Source organism: Miniopterus natalensis, chromosome 5 (assembly GCF_054644295.1).
Source record: "Miniopterus natalensis isolate mMinNat1 chromosome 5, mMinNat1.hap1, whole genome shotgun sequence".
Classification (NCBI taxonomy): Eukaryota; Metazoa; Chordata; class Mammalia; order Chiroptera; family Miniopteridae; genus Miniopterus; species Miniopterus natalensis.
In genome coordinates, this window is record NC_142085.1 from 51,118,867 (window position 1) to 51,135,168 (window position 16,302).

General features: G+C 51.6%; 1 protein-coding gene across 1 annotated transcript; it reads left to right on the top strand.

Annotated features, from left to right (window-relative positions):
- Window positions 1–8,779: 8,779 nt before the first annotated feature.
- Window positions 8,780–16,033, top strand: PRDM13 (PR/SET domain 13). The gene is made up of 4 exons (XM_087817156.1): window positions 8,780–8,923; window positions 10,340–10,471; window positions 10,745–10,865; window positions 14,304–16,033. The coding sequence occupies exons 1-4, from the start codon at window positions 8,780–8,782 to the stop codon at window positions 16,031–16,033; spliced, it is 2,127 nt and encodes a 708-aa protein (XP_087673282.1).
- Window positions 16,034–16,302: the final 269 nt, after the last annotated feature.

A 16,302-nucleotide genomic window follows, 5' to 3' on the forward strand; every position in this document is an offset into this window, starting at 1 on the left:
TCACTTTCTCAGCCTTCTTCTTGCTTCTCGGACAAAGCAATGCAGGTTGGGATCTAAGTCAGATGCTAACCCTAGGACTTCGATTTGGAAGTAATGTGAAAAAGAATGGCTGTGTGGAATCCATTTTTGTGGGGGCAGCAGGAGGGATACCGAACCCCCCGAGGCAGCAGTGGCAGAAGGCCACGCTCAGGCCTGTCAGTGCAATTCGTGGGGCCTGCGTCCTCTACAACGGCTGTGGTGTCTCCGGTGCAGCCTCCAAGCCTGACTTTCTGGCATTTGCTTGGAATCAGAACTGCCTAACAGCCTCTTCGGCTTCAACTCTTAAGAAAGGGTTTCTGAAGTTTGTACCTAGATTAGTTTGCTAGGATGGCTGTGACAAAGTACCCCAAACTAGGTGGGTTAAACGACATACACTTACTGTCTCACAGTTCCGGAAGCCAGAAGTCCCTAATCAAAGTGTTGGCAGAGTTGGTTCCTCCTGAACTACCTTGCCTCTGAGGGAAGGGTCTGTTCCAAGCCTCACTCTTTGGCTTGCAGATGGCTTTCTTCCTGTTCATATAATGTTCTCTCTGTATTCATGAATGTGTCCAGATTTCCCCTTCTTATAAGGACACCAGTCATATTGGGTTAGGACCCACCCTAATGACCTCATTTTAACTAGATAACTTCTGTGAAGTCCCTATCTCCAAATAAAGTTGCATTCTGAGGTATTGGGGGTTAAGACTTGAACGCTTAACCCATAACAATACATAAGGACTCTCACTGATGCAGGTGTGTCTTGGACACCAATTAGGGACATAGTATCCCCAATTTTAGTAGTAATACAGAAGACTCTCCTCCCCCTGCCTTCCCTCTTTCCTATTGGTCTCAAAACCAAAATTGCAAGGCTTCAGAGGTCAAAGATGAATGTAAAATAGTCTTACTGACATTTTTTAAAGGAAGGTCTTTGTGTACATAAAATGAATTTAGGCCATTTATGATTGACTTTAAGCACAGTCCACATCTGGTGGCTTCTGTTCCAACTGAGAAAAGGAGAAAGAATTTTGTTCAATGCCATGGGATTAGCATTTTTGATTGTGACAGTTTTAGACACTGTGCCTGTGGGTTCCTGAGGCCTGGTGGGGCACCACTGTAGCTGTGAGGATTCCAGATGGCCATTTAGACCACAGACTCTGCAACTCAGCACATTCTCTCTGGCTCATCCTTGGTACTTCTTAAAAGATCACAGAACAAAAGAATCTATTTTCTCCCACATATTTCAATGAAATATTGGCAATGTAGACACATGCACTGCCTACTTCAGATCTCTCCTGCCCTACCATAAACCTACTTTTGCCCATCCCTGTGGGTAAGTAGGTGGCTCTTTGTGATGCTAGCCATCACTGATATTCATTTTCTGCATCCATTATTTCACCAAGGGTTGCAAAACATTAATATTTGAATTCTCAAACTTCTTCATTTATTATCTGGAATATGTCTATAAAGCAAGGAGGCTTCCTCTCATCAATTATTTGTTGCTCTGAAGTACACATGACTGTCTTATGTGACTGCCTAAGTGGCCCCTGTTCCATTTAACTTATCATGTATAATTTCCAGCCTAACATTACAGAAGCTTATCATAGCGCTCAGCAAGTGGTAAGCATAGGTAGGTATCATTATACAAATATGAATAACCAGCATTTCTGCATACATCCTATGTACTGAGTGCTGTGCTAAGCACTTTCCATCAACATCTTATAATCCGCTCAACAACCCTGCGAGGCAGATCTTATTACTCATATTTTACAGATGAAGAAACTGAAGACTGGAAAGATTGCCTTACCACATGATTAGTAAGTGGCAGAGGCAAGATTCAAATCCAGCCCTCCTGACTCTAGAGTCCACTCTCTCAACCACTAGGATATCTCATAACTTAATGATCCTCATAGAGAACAGCAGATATGTGAAATCAATTAACCTTCTGGATGTGTGTGGTCAAGTAAAAATAGCCTGGGCTTTTAACTTAGAAGGATGTGGGAGGAATTATGTCTCTATATTTACTGCATAACCCTAAGCAAGCTTTTTAACCTCTCTGAAATTTTCTCATTGGTAAAAGATAAATAATGAAATCTACCTTATAGTGTTGTTGTGATGGTTAAACCTAACAGGCTGTTTTGTGTTGGGCATTTAAAAAGTTATAAAAAATGTATGCATGGTCAAAAATAAAAAGACAAACAACCCAATTAAAAATGGGAAAAGGGTTTGGATAAACATTTCCCAAAAGAAGATATACAGATGCAAAAAGCACATAAAAGAAAGCTTAAGCATTAGTTTTTCAGGCATTAGGGAAATGCAAATTGAAACTACAATGAGATACCACTTCACCCCTAAGATGGGTATTAATAAAAAAGACAGATAATAAGTATTGGAGGATATGGAAAAACCGGCCCCTCATACAGTGCTGTGAAAATGTAAAATGGTGTAAATAGCCTGACAGTTGTTCAAAGAGTCAAACATAGACCCAGCAAATCACTCCTAGGTATACATATAGTCAAAAGAAATAAAAGCATGTATACACGCGAAAACTTGTGTGCAAGTGCTCATAGTGGCATTACACATAATTGGCAAAGAAGTAGAAAGAACCCAAAGGTCTATCGACCACTGAATAGATAAATAAAATGTGATACATCTGTACAATGGAATTTTATCTATCCATAAAAAAGAATGGCATACTGATACATACTACAAAAGCATGAACCTTGAAAAATTATGCTAAGTAAAAAAATACAGTCACAGAGGACCACATGTTGGACGGATCCCCTTACATGAAATGCAAAGAACACGCAAACCTTTGCAGGCAGAAAATATGTTGGTAGTTGCCTGTACCTGGGGAGTGTGGGAACAGGTGAGGAGTAACAGCTAATGGGTATGGGCTTTCTTTGGGAAGGGTGAGTAAAAATATTCTAAAATTAAATTGCGTGATGGTTGCAGAATCCTGTGAAATGCTAAAAAACCACACCCCAAACCCACAAACATTGAATTGTACAGTTTAAATGGGTGAGTTGTAGGGTATGTTAGTTATATCTCAATAAAGCTGTTTAGCAAACAAAAATGTTTTTGTGTATGTATAAAAATTCAACTTTTGTAAACTTATCTCATTTTTGTGTCATAATTATGTATATATTTGAAAGGTTATCTGAATGTGAGTCCCTACTGGAAAATGAAGGATACATAAAATTCAAAACTACTTTCAGGAGCCTAAAGTGTACCATCATTTGGTCACAGACTTGCATGTCATGATCGACAGTATTGCACCTTAAAACTTTAAAACAAACACACAATTAGTGCTGACATTAGGAGAGAATACAGGACCCTGCTAGTGAATTTGCTAATAACACACGATTATTCAGAGATGCTGGTTATGAACCTGAATTCAGTTTTTGTTGTGACTTAAGCTAAATGTTTTTATTATCTTTTTTGCTATTGCTATCATAATGGCCCCTTAATGAACTTCCATCACTCACAGACTGCCCAGGGGCTAGAAAGGTATCTGCCAGAACAGCTTCCTCTTGTTATGCACCACTTTCTGAAGAGTTGAAAATGGGTCACGAGTTAAGGGAATTTTCTGTGCCTTCTGAGCACAGATTTACAAGTTCTCTCTTCATGATGTGCGCCAGCCAGCCTGGGGAGAAAGGGGGGTTTTAGGTCTGCAGAGGAATTAAAAGATAGAAAAAAATGTTTGACTCATGGCTCACCACTGAGGCTTGTCCTGAGCTTAGACATCCAGGTCTCCTATCCCCCAAGGAACCTATGTTTCGAGGTGGATTTAAACAAATTAAGAAACAAAAAAGGGAATTCAGATAATTTTGGAATTATCTGTCTTCCCCCTCAATATTCTTTTGTTCAGTGTTCATCTGTCATTTCTGGCTTCTCCGCTCCTCAGGGGCTAAAAGGCTGTCCCTGTGCTCTGCTTAGACAACTGTCCCAGCCTCAGCTCCAGGCTGATTTTCCAGTCCTTGGAAGGCCTTGCCACCCTCACCTGTCACGTTGGGGTGGAGATTTACAAGAGGCTATATATATCTACATACACATCCTGAATGTATCAGAATACTTAACCTTATGCTTGTGTTCTAACTTAGTGTCTGTATATTTTACACACACACAAACACAAAGCAGAAAATATTGTCATTGACTCATGTGGTTATGAAGTTCTCTTTAACATACAGAAGAAGATACTTTTGTTTCTTTTGACTCCCCCTCCCCCGCCCAATTCAAATACCAAATTGTTCTTATTGCTCCAAGAGTGGGTACTCTTTGGGGTTGCCCAGGGAAGGCTGAGATAAAGAAAGCGAGCTCTTCAAGGGGAAGGGAAAAAAACCCGTCTGGGAATCTCAAGAACATCTTTATTTCGCCTTTTAACTCTCCGCCTTTCTGATTAAAGAGTTCAGACCCGCTCCCCCGCCCGCGTTCAATTATCCCCCAGCATCTTTTCTCTGAAGCTGTCACCACCACTTGCTGAACCGCAGCCCCACCGCGAGCCATTAGCCCGGTTCTTTTCCGTTTTGCTTTTCTTTCCTCAGTTTCTCCCGGCAAGCTTTATAAATCTCCCTCGGAGGAGGAGTGTCCAAGCGGGTGGAAGTCTGGACACAATGCAACCTGAGAATTTCTGTCACTCCCTGCATATGCTCCTAAGTGCTTTAATCCCAATTAGGGGCGGCTGACACACGGTCCTATTCATTCCCATCAGCTCTTGAATACATTTGCCTAAAAATGAACTTCACAAATAGAAGCGCTCCTAAATGTGCCCAACAGCAAGGAAAATCGAATTGAGTGCGGGCTCTTTGGGCAGCGGCCGGCAGAGGAGCGCTGAATGCCGAGGTGCCCCGAGACATTGCAATTCAGCAACGCGCTCGCTGACTTTTCTTTGCACCATGTCAACCGAAAGAACCAAGAAATAAGTTGGGGAACTCCGGTTAAAAGGCAACTCGAGAGGGACTCTGAATACTTTTATTGAGCCGCTTCCAATGAAGGACTTAAAAAACAACAAAAAAGGCACCACAAAACCCACCAGCGGCGTCCGGGCTGCGTCCTAGCGGCGCGATCGGAGCCTCCCGGTCGCGGTGCACCCACTGGCCTCGCAATTACGGGGAAAATGGCCCGGTTGCCGACGTGTCATCTGGTGGCGTTCCCAGAGCCCCTCGCCGCCGCCCTATTCAGGCCCAGCCTTAATGTCCCACCCGCGCCTCGGGGGCCTCGCAGCTGGTCCGCGCTGACCCAGAGGCCTTGCGGGCGCGGACACCCTCGGGGGGCGCGGCCAAAGCCACCCCAGACTCCAACTCCGCCCCGTCTCGGGGCCTCCCCTGCGGCCCGGCCGGGCCTCCCTGACAGCGCGCGGCCCCCTGCATCCCGGGGTTCGGGACTCTGCACACTGCGGGGGTGGGGCAGAGGGGGTTGGTGGCTCCCCAACACCCGGGGCCTGGAGCCGGAGGGCCACAACTGGCCCCCACCTGGAGGCCTCAAGCTCAAGAGCTTTGCTCCCCGAGGCCGGCAGCTCCAGAAGGGTGTTCCGAAAGGGGCGGCTGACCGCATCCGCGACGTCGGGCGGGGGCTCTGTCCCTCCAGGTCCAGTCCAGTTCCTTCACGCGCGCGGGCGCGGGCGGCGGCGGAGCGCGGCGCTGGGGCGCAATCCCGGGCGGGCGGGCGGGGCGCCCCTCCCACAGCCCGGGGGAGCCCCAGCAGCCCCCCTGTGCTGGCGGCCGCGGCGGGAATCCAGCCTCGTTCAGGGCAACCTGCTCCGGGACGCGGGTCCTGCCCGCGCGGCCCCGCGGTGCGCCCGCAGCAGGGCCGCCCCCAAGCCGCCTCGCCCCGCCTCGGTGCAGAAGGGATTTCGCTTTAACGGGGCCTCTGGACGCCCATTTTAAGTCCATAAAAAAGCAGAGTGGAATGTTTTGATTGAGTCTCAACATTGTCTTTGAATAAGGCTGAGACCATGTAATTAATGTGTCTTTTTAATAAGGGACAATACGGCCGTTCAAGCTATTTAATTTCATTTAATTTTCCATCCCATTTGCTGCACAGCCCGCTTTTACTTTTAACACCCAGCCTTTCACGGCCCATCTTGCTCCACTGGGCACATTAGATTGGTTTCACCCTTGCTTTTTAGGGGAGGAAAAATAAAAGAAAATGTGTTCCTTTCCTCCTTTGTGGACAATTTATTTCACTTGGGGAACTTCAACTCTGAGCCACAGGACAGAATAAAACTCGGCGAGCTGGTGTGAATGCCTCTGGCGCAGTCCCTTTCTTCTCGTGGGGCTGGGAACCAGCCACAATTGGCTATATTAATAAATAACTTTCCTCACAGTCGGCCTTTACATGGTCCTATTGATAAAATTGTTCGCGTGTCGTTCACGCTTTTTCACTCATTAAGGACGGCCGGGGAGGAGCCCCGAACCCAGGCCCGCGCTCGCCCTTCCCGCTCACAGAGCTGGTAATTTAAACTGGGTGTCATCCCGGAGTCGCCAGGCCAGAGGTTAGAGGGACATGTTCATGGCTTAAATTTATTGCCCTCCGCTCTCCGGAGCGGCTTCCTCTCCTCCCCTCCCCCGGCTTTCGCCATTCACGGCCGCGGGATCAAAGGCTGCCCCTCCCCGCGCCGGCAGCTCGGCGGCCCGCGCAGGGCGCTCGGGGGGAGAACCAGTGGCACGTCCCTCAGAAAGTGGCCCTGGGCACGGTGTGGCTGCGGGGTCCGAGGAGCCGCACCTTGCGGACGCGCAGACCCCCCAGCGGCTCTCTTCTTTGCCGCAGCAGCCGGGGCTACACGGGACTCGGAGTCACCCCGAGGCGGGCCATCCACGTGTCCTGTAGACCTGGCCTGGATCCCCCGTTAAGCAAGTTTGGGAGCGCCCCCAGCCCAGTCGCTCTACGGATCATCGCCATTGACCTTCGCAGCCGCTGGGGGAAGCCTCGTGTTCGCACCGTTCCCATTTGAAGGATTAGGAGACTGAGGCTCTGAAGCAACCCACGAAGGAAAGTTCCCCGAGTCCTGAGCGACAGGGAGCAGACCGAACGACCCCGAGCCTCCGGGCCGTGTCCAGTGTGGCGAACTCAGGTCTCCACCGAGGGGTGCCACACGGAGCTTCTTTGGGGGCCTCACGGGACGAAACCGTCCGCGCTGCAGGTGTCGCCACCTTGCGTCCTGCCGTCGTCGTTCATCAGCGTCACCCGGCCAGTGACCTACGCACCGCACCTTCGCGGCGGGGCAGGGCCCAGGGGAGAGTTCCCCGCGGCGGCCCGGGGTCCTCCCCCGCCTGCGCGCCGTGGGCCCGCCGACACCAGGCCCCACACCCAGAGTCACTCGGGCCTCGCGGGGGATTCCGCGTCGGGCTCGCAACCAAGTGCCCAGGAGCCGGGAGCAGGGCCCGGGATTAGCAGAGCCGCGGAGGCGCGAGCGGAGCGTCGCGGGCACCTGATGAACTCGCGCACGCGGCTGTGCGCTCTGAAGATACGCAAACCCGGGACTTTCCTGAAGAAACCCACGAGCGCCCTGATTTCACTCCGAGGCACCCCTGCTCCGAGTTGGGGAACTGGGCTATAGGCAGGGGTTCCGATGCCCCCTCGACCCCCCCTTCGATAGAGTTTTTTTTAAAGAAAAGTTCGATTTGTTAGTTCTCAGAAAGTTACCCCAAGTGCTTCTTCACCGTGTTAAACTTAAAAGCAAATCAGGGTTTGGGGCAGTTGGTTAGCACGGGGAGGGGGGCGGGGGGACGGGACAAAAAAACCAAAATAAAACAAAAAAGCAGGGAGCAGAGCCCCTCCTCTCCCTCGGGTGCGGTCAGGGTACCGGATTCCCCTCGAAGCCGGGGCCCTGCGGCCGCTCCGTCCGGGCCTCCAGGGCAGCGCGGGCCGGTCCAGAGCAGAGGCGCGCGGCTGGCCTTGTCTCCCCAAGCTGGTCCGGAGGCTTCATATTCCGGGCGGGACTGGACAGAGGGTTGTTCTAAATAGATGACTGGCCTGAACCCAATCCCCTGAAATGGTAATATGGTCGTTATTTAAAAAGTGTAGGTATTTTCTGGTGTTTTCCCATCAAGTACCTGCCTAATTTCTGTATGGCACACGCCAGAAATCAATAGAAGTTAACAAGTCCTCCAAACAGTCCCCATCTCTTTGTTTAATCTCCTTTACAATAAAGCCAAGGGGAGAGAATTAAAAATCTTTGAAGTAGACCAAGGCTCAAAGGAATCAGCCAAGTAGACTTAAAGTAGTCACTTATTTCCCAAAACTGGTTTGTCGGCGAACAATAAAAGGAAGTAAAATTTATGGAGAAATTATACAGTGGATTTGTCACTTAAAATATCGTAACTGTCTCGAGGACAATACCCCATGCTGAGGATTAATGGTCCCGCCGGACCTTTGATTCACCAGCGCCTTTTCTTCGCCCTTGACAAATTGGATTTTTAGGAATGGGAAGGTCGCCTGGACCATTGTGCGCCAGCCATTCAGAGGCCTCGATTATGCAGGGGGCTGAGGGAACCACTCCATGTGACCCTCTCGGGTGGGACTCTGCAGCTGCTCCGCAGCGCAACTCTCTCACCAAACTCCGCGCCCTTGCGCTGGCGGTGCCAAAAGGCGCCCGCCGGGATAGAAAAGGCGCAGTGCATGCCCGGCCGCGTCACTGTCACTCCGCGGGCGGAGGACGCACGTCGGGGCGCAGCTCCCAGGCTCGCGCGCGACGCGGGCTCCGTCACTCCCGCCCTGCGGAGGAGCCCGAGAGCCCAGGCGCCTGCCCCGCGCGCCCGCGGCCATGCACGGAGCGGCCCGCGCTCCGGCCGTCAGCGTGAGCGCTGACTGCTGCATCCCCGCCGGCCTGCGCCTCGGGCCGGTGCCCGGAACCTTCAAGCTGGGCAAGTACCTGTCTGACCGCAGGGAACCCGGGCCCAAGAAAAAGGTATTAGCCATCCCGACCTTCGACCCTTGCCCTTCGCCTCCCTTTTCTCTGGCCTAGGAAACGGGTAGATGAGAAAGGGGTGACTGAGCTGCTCGTTACCTGCTAACTGTGCCAGGTGGAAGGGGACTCGGCTTATTCCCCCGCAAGTCGCATTCACTGAGAGTTGAACGTGGGCCGGGTTGAGGGACCAGGACGTGGTTGCGAGGGAGACAGCCCCGGGTGGGGTGCAAGGGGCTCTTTGCGTGCCGGGGCCACTCGGAGCCCAGGGTTTCGCCGCGGCTCCGGGGGCTCAGCAGAGGCGCGGGTGTCCCTGGCCTCTCCGCCAACGCTCCTTTCCACCGTTTTACTACGCTCAGTGGAGGACTTTCATTACCGCCTTTCCTTCAATATGCTAATTTGAGGCTTAAATTTACCTTAACATAATTTAATCTCATGTCCGGAAAAACGATCCTTGGGAAACTCTCAGTTCCTAGAACCTCCCCAGATTTCCCTTTCCTAGGATGTCTACTTGAGGGTTTGCGGTAAAAGGATAGAGGGTGAGCCAGGTAACGGCTTTGACGCGGGCTCGAGGGCGCCCGCCGCCGGGCTCTGAGAGCCCAGGGTCACAGCTGGGAGGCGTCAAGGCCAACCCCCGGGCTCTGACTCCCCAGGCTGCGTCCGGACACCTGACTGCAGACGGCTTTCCAAGGGCCCCGCCCGCCCGCGGGCGTCCCAGCCCGCCCAGTGGGGGCGAACGGCCGCGGGGAAGCGCGGGGGCTGGTGGGGGGCGGGGTGGGGGAGGACTCTGCCTCGGCCGGCCGCTCCCTGGAGTTTTCCTGTAAGAAATTTCTCCGGTGCTCAGCCCACAGCACCCGCATCGGGCTGCTCACGCAATCGTCCTCTCCGCGGCGGTCCAGTGCCGGGTGTGCCGCGCACTACTCCTTTAAATGCGCCTTAATTGCTTTTAAATGGCTAGCCGGCGGCCACTTTGTCCCAACAGTGTTGCAGCCGGGGTCTCCAGGACCTCGGTGCGGTGCAGGGAGAATGGGGGTGGGGTGGGTATAGAGGGCTTGGGGGACACTCTGGGTTCTGGCACTGACTTCGAAACGTCACTACCCTGATAATGGGGTTGCTCTCAGAGCCGCGAGAGGGAGGGCTTGGGTGGGGAGGGGGCTGTCTTGGTATGAGAGGCGCCCAGGTGCTCAGGAGGGGATGATGCCCAGGTGGGGCGAGGAGGGGGACTGTTATGCTAGACAGCCTCCCCTTTTCCTTCCCCCAGGCAAGGGTCCTAAGTAATTACCCTCCTCCCAGCAGCCCCCAGAGGTGTGGCCAAAGGGAACACAACCGTGTTCCTGAGTCGGGTGGGGTGGAGAACAATCCCTCTGGGTTGTGGGCCTGGCTGTGGTGCGGGAAGGACGACCACTGCTTGTGTTGCAGGTGCGCATGGTGAGAGGGGAGCTGGTGGACGAGTCGGGGGGCTCCCCTCTGGAGTGGATAGGGTTAATCCGGGCAGCCAGGAACCCCCAGGAACAGACTCTGGAAGCTATTGCAGACTTACCCGGAGGACAGGTACTGTGGGCTTCCCGCTGCCAATTCTATCTGCCTGACCGCCACCAATAAATATTAAGAGCAAAGCGCTTTAGCTCCAACTCTCATTTAAAAGCCCAGGTAGATACTATTATTTTCCCCGTTTGAAGAGTAAGGAAACTGAGGTTCAGAGAAGTCCAATAGCTTTTCCAAGGTCACACAGTGTCTGAGCAGGGATTTGAACCTTCCTGTCAGTTGTTTTTTGACCAATTGCCCAGGAAATGACAGCAAGCTGTCCTGTTTCTTGCGTCCCAGATCTTCTACCGAGCACTGAGAGACGTGCAGCCAGGGGAGGAGCTGACTGTGTGGTATTCCAACTCCTTGGCTCAGTGGTTTGACATCCCCACAATTGCAACTCCGACTCACGATGAGAAAGGTACCGCCTCTGAGAGGGCCTCTGGGCCTGAGTGGGTGGGCAAGAGTCCAGCCCTCCTCCGGGCTTTGGGTGAATCCCCAGACTTGAAAAGCCTCTCTCATGCTGTGTAAAATTGAATTCATGATTCCTGTCTGTATAGGCACAAAGGTGACGTCACCACTACCTCCTTAAAATCAACAGTAAATTACAACAGTGACAATAATAATCTGGTTCTCGGTGGCAAGGAAAAAAATACTGTTTATGAATTTCATGGGGGTCATCCTTTCCTATTGCATATCCAAAGAGACAATTATTTACTCAATTAAGAATCAATAAAGAAGCCTTAACATATTATTAGAGAAATCACCTCATGAGCTCCAGAAAGCATAACAAACCTGGAATGGTTTTAGAAGGTGGAGGGGCATCTCTCCACTGATTTGAAGGAGAGTCATGTATTTCTACAGCATTTTAGAAGCATTACGGTACTTACAGCTGGTCAGTTGGCAGGTACTGAGGCCCTTCCATTTAAATGGTATTTATGCACTTCCCCTCTCCCTACTTAAACTGAATTTGGGATGTATCCCAGTTTCTTCTCAGATTTATTTGATCCCTTCCAAAGCCAAGAGCGGATTTATGCAAATTAAGGTGCACTAACTAAAGAGAAAAACATTTTCAAAACCTTCCCAAAACACTGAAGAACACTTCCTGTGGAAAAAAAGCTGTGAGGTGCTAAAGTAGTTAAGATCCAGAAACTCCCTTTTAATGCTTCCATGACTTTTTCCATTGCCAATTGTTTATCTGTAATTTCCCCTAAAAACACAGTTAATAAAGTCAACATAATAAATGCTGAGAAATATTTTAGCATGCTTTCCTCCTGCATTGCCTGCTCAATCTCATCTATTTACAAATAGCGTTAAATAAATTAATACAAATGTGGAAATTAAGAAACTTCATGAACAAGGCCGAATAAGTTTATTTGGACCAATGAATCGCTTCCCTTCAAAGTATCTCTGTCTTCTGTAAATTTTATTGATTTTGTGTGTAGATTTATATGTACAGTATTCATAAACAATTATCCTAAAGTAGTTCGTTACTTGCATCACATATTAAATTCTCTTGTCAACTTCTTCCAGAAAAAGAGAAACATGATAAAAGCCCCATAGTGGAGAACTTAAAAATCTGCAACTACTGAACAATTCTGAGGGCTACTGGCATTTAGGGGCCATGAATTTCTGCACAGAACACCCTTCCTCAGGCACTCTCAAATAGTATAAAGGCAACTTGTTTCAGTGGTGGCCCTTGTGTTTTCATTTCAGTCAGTCGAGCTTATTATAAACACTGTTTGGTAACAGGCGCCAAAACAGACACCATTTTCCTTTTGGGGAATGTATGGATTATTTTGAATCCTGACTTCCCCACCTTTGAGATGCTTGAAATCTTGACAACCTTAGGGTTACATGAAGGAGAGTGGGTGAGGTCACTCATAAAGTGTGTTTAACACTTTGGGCATAGGTTGGGTTTCAGAGTCCAGAGAACATGTCAGTTGGTTAGGAAAAAAGAAATATATTGAAACTGAAAACACACATTTGCTTAAATCTTACAAAGAGAAAGAAATAAGCAGGGATGGCTGCTATTATTCCAATATTCACTAATTCCAGTGGATTTCAATTTCATAGTAAGATTAAAGAAAATACTGACCCTTTGTCTTAGGAACAAAGCTTACTTGGCTTTGCATTGAGCTGAGTCATTCGGGGCAGCCTCTGAAAACTCCCTCTTTAAAAAGTGGCGATGAGAGGGAGGTTCTGAACTTAAGAGAAAAGAGGTTACTTAAAATATTCAATCAACATGCCCATCTAGAGAACCCAGGTCTCTTCTCTCTTTTCTTCAAGATTTATTTTACATGGCTGTAACAGAAATATTGAAATATTTTTACCCAAATCTTTATCCTATCCAATTGGGATAGGATCTGACAGGCAAAATCCTTCCCCCATTTTTTTCTTTCTGTTCTCCCAGTGGCTTCAGCTGGAATAAACTGCTTCTTACTTGAACTTTCACTTTAGTTATGAGGGAGGGTACTGCTTTCTTTATGCAAAGCCAGAAGTAAAATACAGGAAGGAAGGAAGATATGCAATTCCCCCCTCATTGTTATTCTGTAGTAATGTTTTAAAAGTTTGAGCTACTTGTGTGCATGGAGGGAAATTCTAGCTTTTCCATTTAATTGAATGAGACTGACATTTAGTTTGGATACTTTCTTGGGACTCAACTGACTTCTTTTTCACAGAAATCCCTCCCCTCAGTATTACCAATAAATCAGAACATTTAAAAAGACACACAGTTGCAAATCCCTGTTCTCTGTACAGATGTAACACGGTCTTTTTGAGTGAATGTTAACTTTCACTATGTGGTCAGATCTGTTTCACACATGTGTCCCTTGATTTTGTTCACAGGCCCTGACAAAATTAAAAGCAACTAATGTTAATAATATTAAACACACAAAAAAGATTTGACACCAAAAGCACCTATACAGATCCTGGTAGAGAATTGTGCACTTATTAAAAGCTGAGTATCTTTATCTATATAACATATATATTCACATAATAAAAATAAACTATATATCTTTTCCAAGGACTTTACTAAGCTTGGATTTGTGCAGCCATCTAGGAGTTAATTAATTAAAAACTGACAACATAATGCAACATTATCCTTCAGCTTTCAGAATATCAGGACATAGGACTTTTTATTTTCTCCCATCAAATTAAGTGGGGTTAAAGAGGAAATAAAGATACAAATAATTTTGAAGAATAGCAAATCATAGTCCCTATGTGGTCCTTCAGTTGGTCACGCTCCAGGAAAACCTCAGGCAAAGTATTTAAAGCTGAGAGGGGGTGGGAAGGGTGGGTAGTGGACATAAAAGACATTGTTCTATGAAAAGGGATGATTACATATGGCCCATACATACAGGATATTGTCTCGCCTGGTAATGAGGAGCTCACGACCATTAGATTGGCCTTTGTTCAGTTTATCCAAACTCCTTGACATACGCCACCTATTCTGCGAACGCCAACAGATGGGCCCAGGCACAGCACAGCCTCGACACTTGATTTAAAGTAACAGCTGCTCTCTGCTCTGTCTCTTCCTTGGCCAACCTGCCTGAGCTCTGCTCTCTTAGCGAGAATTTGCTCCGATGGCCCGGAGAGTCTTCGTTGGAAAGGCCCCATCACCCCTCTTGGCCTCTAAGTAGTCTCAGAGGATGGAGACGGTGACAGAGTTGGCCATTTGGGGGCTTCTCGGGGTCCTTGCTAGAGTGAGGCTACAGAACCCAATTATTCGCGGGGACCCAAGAATATTGCTTCTTCCCATACCGCTGGTCAAAACCTGGGTTTTGCCTTGGGTGCGCTGGACCTTTCTTTCTTGCTTGCTCGCCTCTCACGGGTCGCTTCTCTACTCTTTCTTGCCCAGGGGAGGAGCGCTACATTTGCTGGTACTGCTGGAGGACGTTTAAATACCCCAACAGCCTTAAGGCGCACCTGCGTTTCCACTGCGTGCTGGGCAGCGGCGCAGGCCGCGCCTACCTGCACCACGAGCACGGGCCTCGCCAGGGCGCGGCCCCAACTGCAGAGGGCCTCCGCCTCTCTCCGAAACCCCCGGGGCCCGACTTCGCCAGGGCCGCCCCGGCGGGCACTCTGCGGCCCCACCCGCAGGCCCCACCGCCCGGCCAGGCCTGCGGAGCGCGGGAGGGCATCAAGCGCGAGGCCTCTTCTGCGCCCTCGGCCACCTCGCCGATCCCTGCCAAGTGGGGGCCGTCCAAGAAGAGCAAGGAGCAGGTGGACCGCGCCTTGGAACAAAGCGGGGCCGCCCGGGGACAAGGCCACTTCCTGGGCGTCATGGGAGGCTCCCCAGCGGGGGGCGGCGGCCTGGCCTTCTACCCTGGCGTGCGCTCGGCTTTCAAGCCTGCCAGCTTGGCCAGGACTGCAGCGACCGCGCGTGGCGACTCCTACCGGGAGGAGGGCGGTGGCAAATCCGGCGCCGGCCTGCTGGGCGGGGGTCGGGCGGGAGGGCTCCCGGGAAGCAGGGAGAACCCGGCGGCGGGCGGTGCGGGGCATCACCATCACCACCACGCTCACCACCACCACCACCACCCGAAGTGCCTGCTCGCTGGGGACCTGCCGCTGGCGCCTCCCCCTGGTTTGCCCTGCTCCGGGGCCCTGCGGGGCATCCCTCTGCTCCCCAGCCCCCCGGAAGAGGCGTCCGCCTTCAAGCACGTGGAGCGCGCGCCCCCCGCCGCCGCCGCCGCGCTGCCAGGAGCGCGTTACCCGCAGCTGTCTCCCGTGGCCGGGCTGCACCTCGAGCGCTGCGCGCTGCCCGCCCTCGACGCAGGCGGGCTCAAAGCCTTCCCCGGGAGCGAGTGCAGCCACCTGCCCGCCGTCATGCCGGCCTTTACGGTCTACAACGGGGAGCTCCTGTACGGCTCGCCGGCCGCCGCCGCGTATTACCCGCTCAAGCTGCACTTCGGCGGGCTGCTCAAGTACCCCGAGTCCATCTCCTACTTCAGCGGGCCCGCGGCGGCGGCGGCGGCCACCCTGAGCCCTGCCGAGCTGGGTTCCCTGGCCAGCATCGACCGGGAAATTGCCATGCACACGCACCAGCTCTCGGAGATGGCGGCTGGGAAGGGCCGCGGCCGCCTGGACGCGGGGACACTGCCACCCGCGGTCGTGGCGTCGGGTGGCGCGGGGGGTGGCGGCAGCGCGGGCGGCGGCGCGGGCAAGCCCAAGACGGGCCACCTGTGCCTCTACTGCGGCAAGCTGTACTCGCGCAAGTACGGGCTCAAGATCCACATGCGGACGCACACGGGTTACAAGCCGCTCAAGTGCAAAGTGTGCCTGCGGCCCTTTGGCGACCCCAGCAACCTCAACAAGCACATCCGGCTGCACGCCGAAGGCAACACGCCCTACCGCTGCGAGTTCTGCGGCAAGGTGCTGGTGCGCCGGCGAGACCTGGAGCGCCACGTCAAGTCTCGGCACCCCGGCCAGAACCTGCTCGCCAAGGCGCGCGAGGGTCCGGGCGCCGAGCCCGACTGCCCCGTGGAGCCTGGGGAGGCCAAGAGCGACAACGACAGCGACGTGGACGTCTGCTTCACAGACGACCAGAGCGACCCCGAGGCCGGGGGTGGCGGCGAGCGCGTCTCCTAACCAGCCTTCCCGGGAAAGGGGGTGTGTGTGGACAGAGGGAAGTGGGGTTCTGTTCTGGGAGAAGAGGAGCTCCTGGTGGTGAGAAGGACCTGGTTGACAAAGTCGTTTTTATTTTGGTGAAGCCCCAGATTTTGGAACAGTGAGGGGGTCCCAGGTCCGATGCTGAAACTCCGAGCAGAGGTTCAGAGGCGGCTTAAAGAAGCCTGGCCTCCGGGACAGCCTGCCCGGCTGGGTCCAGGCGCACCCAGGCCTCGGACTCCGCGGAAAGG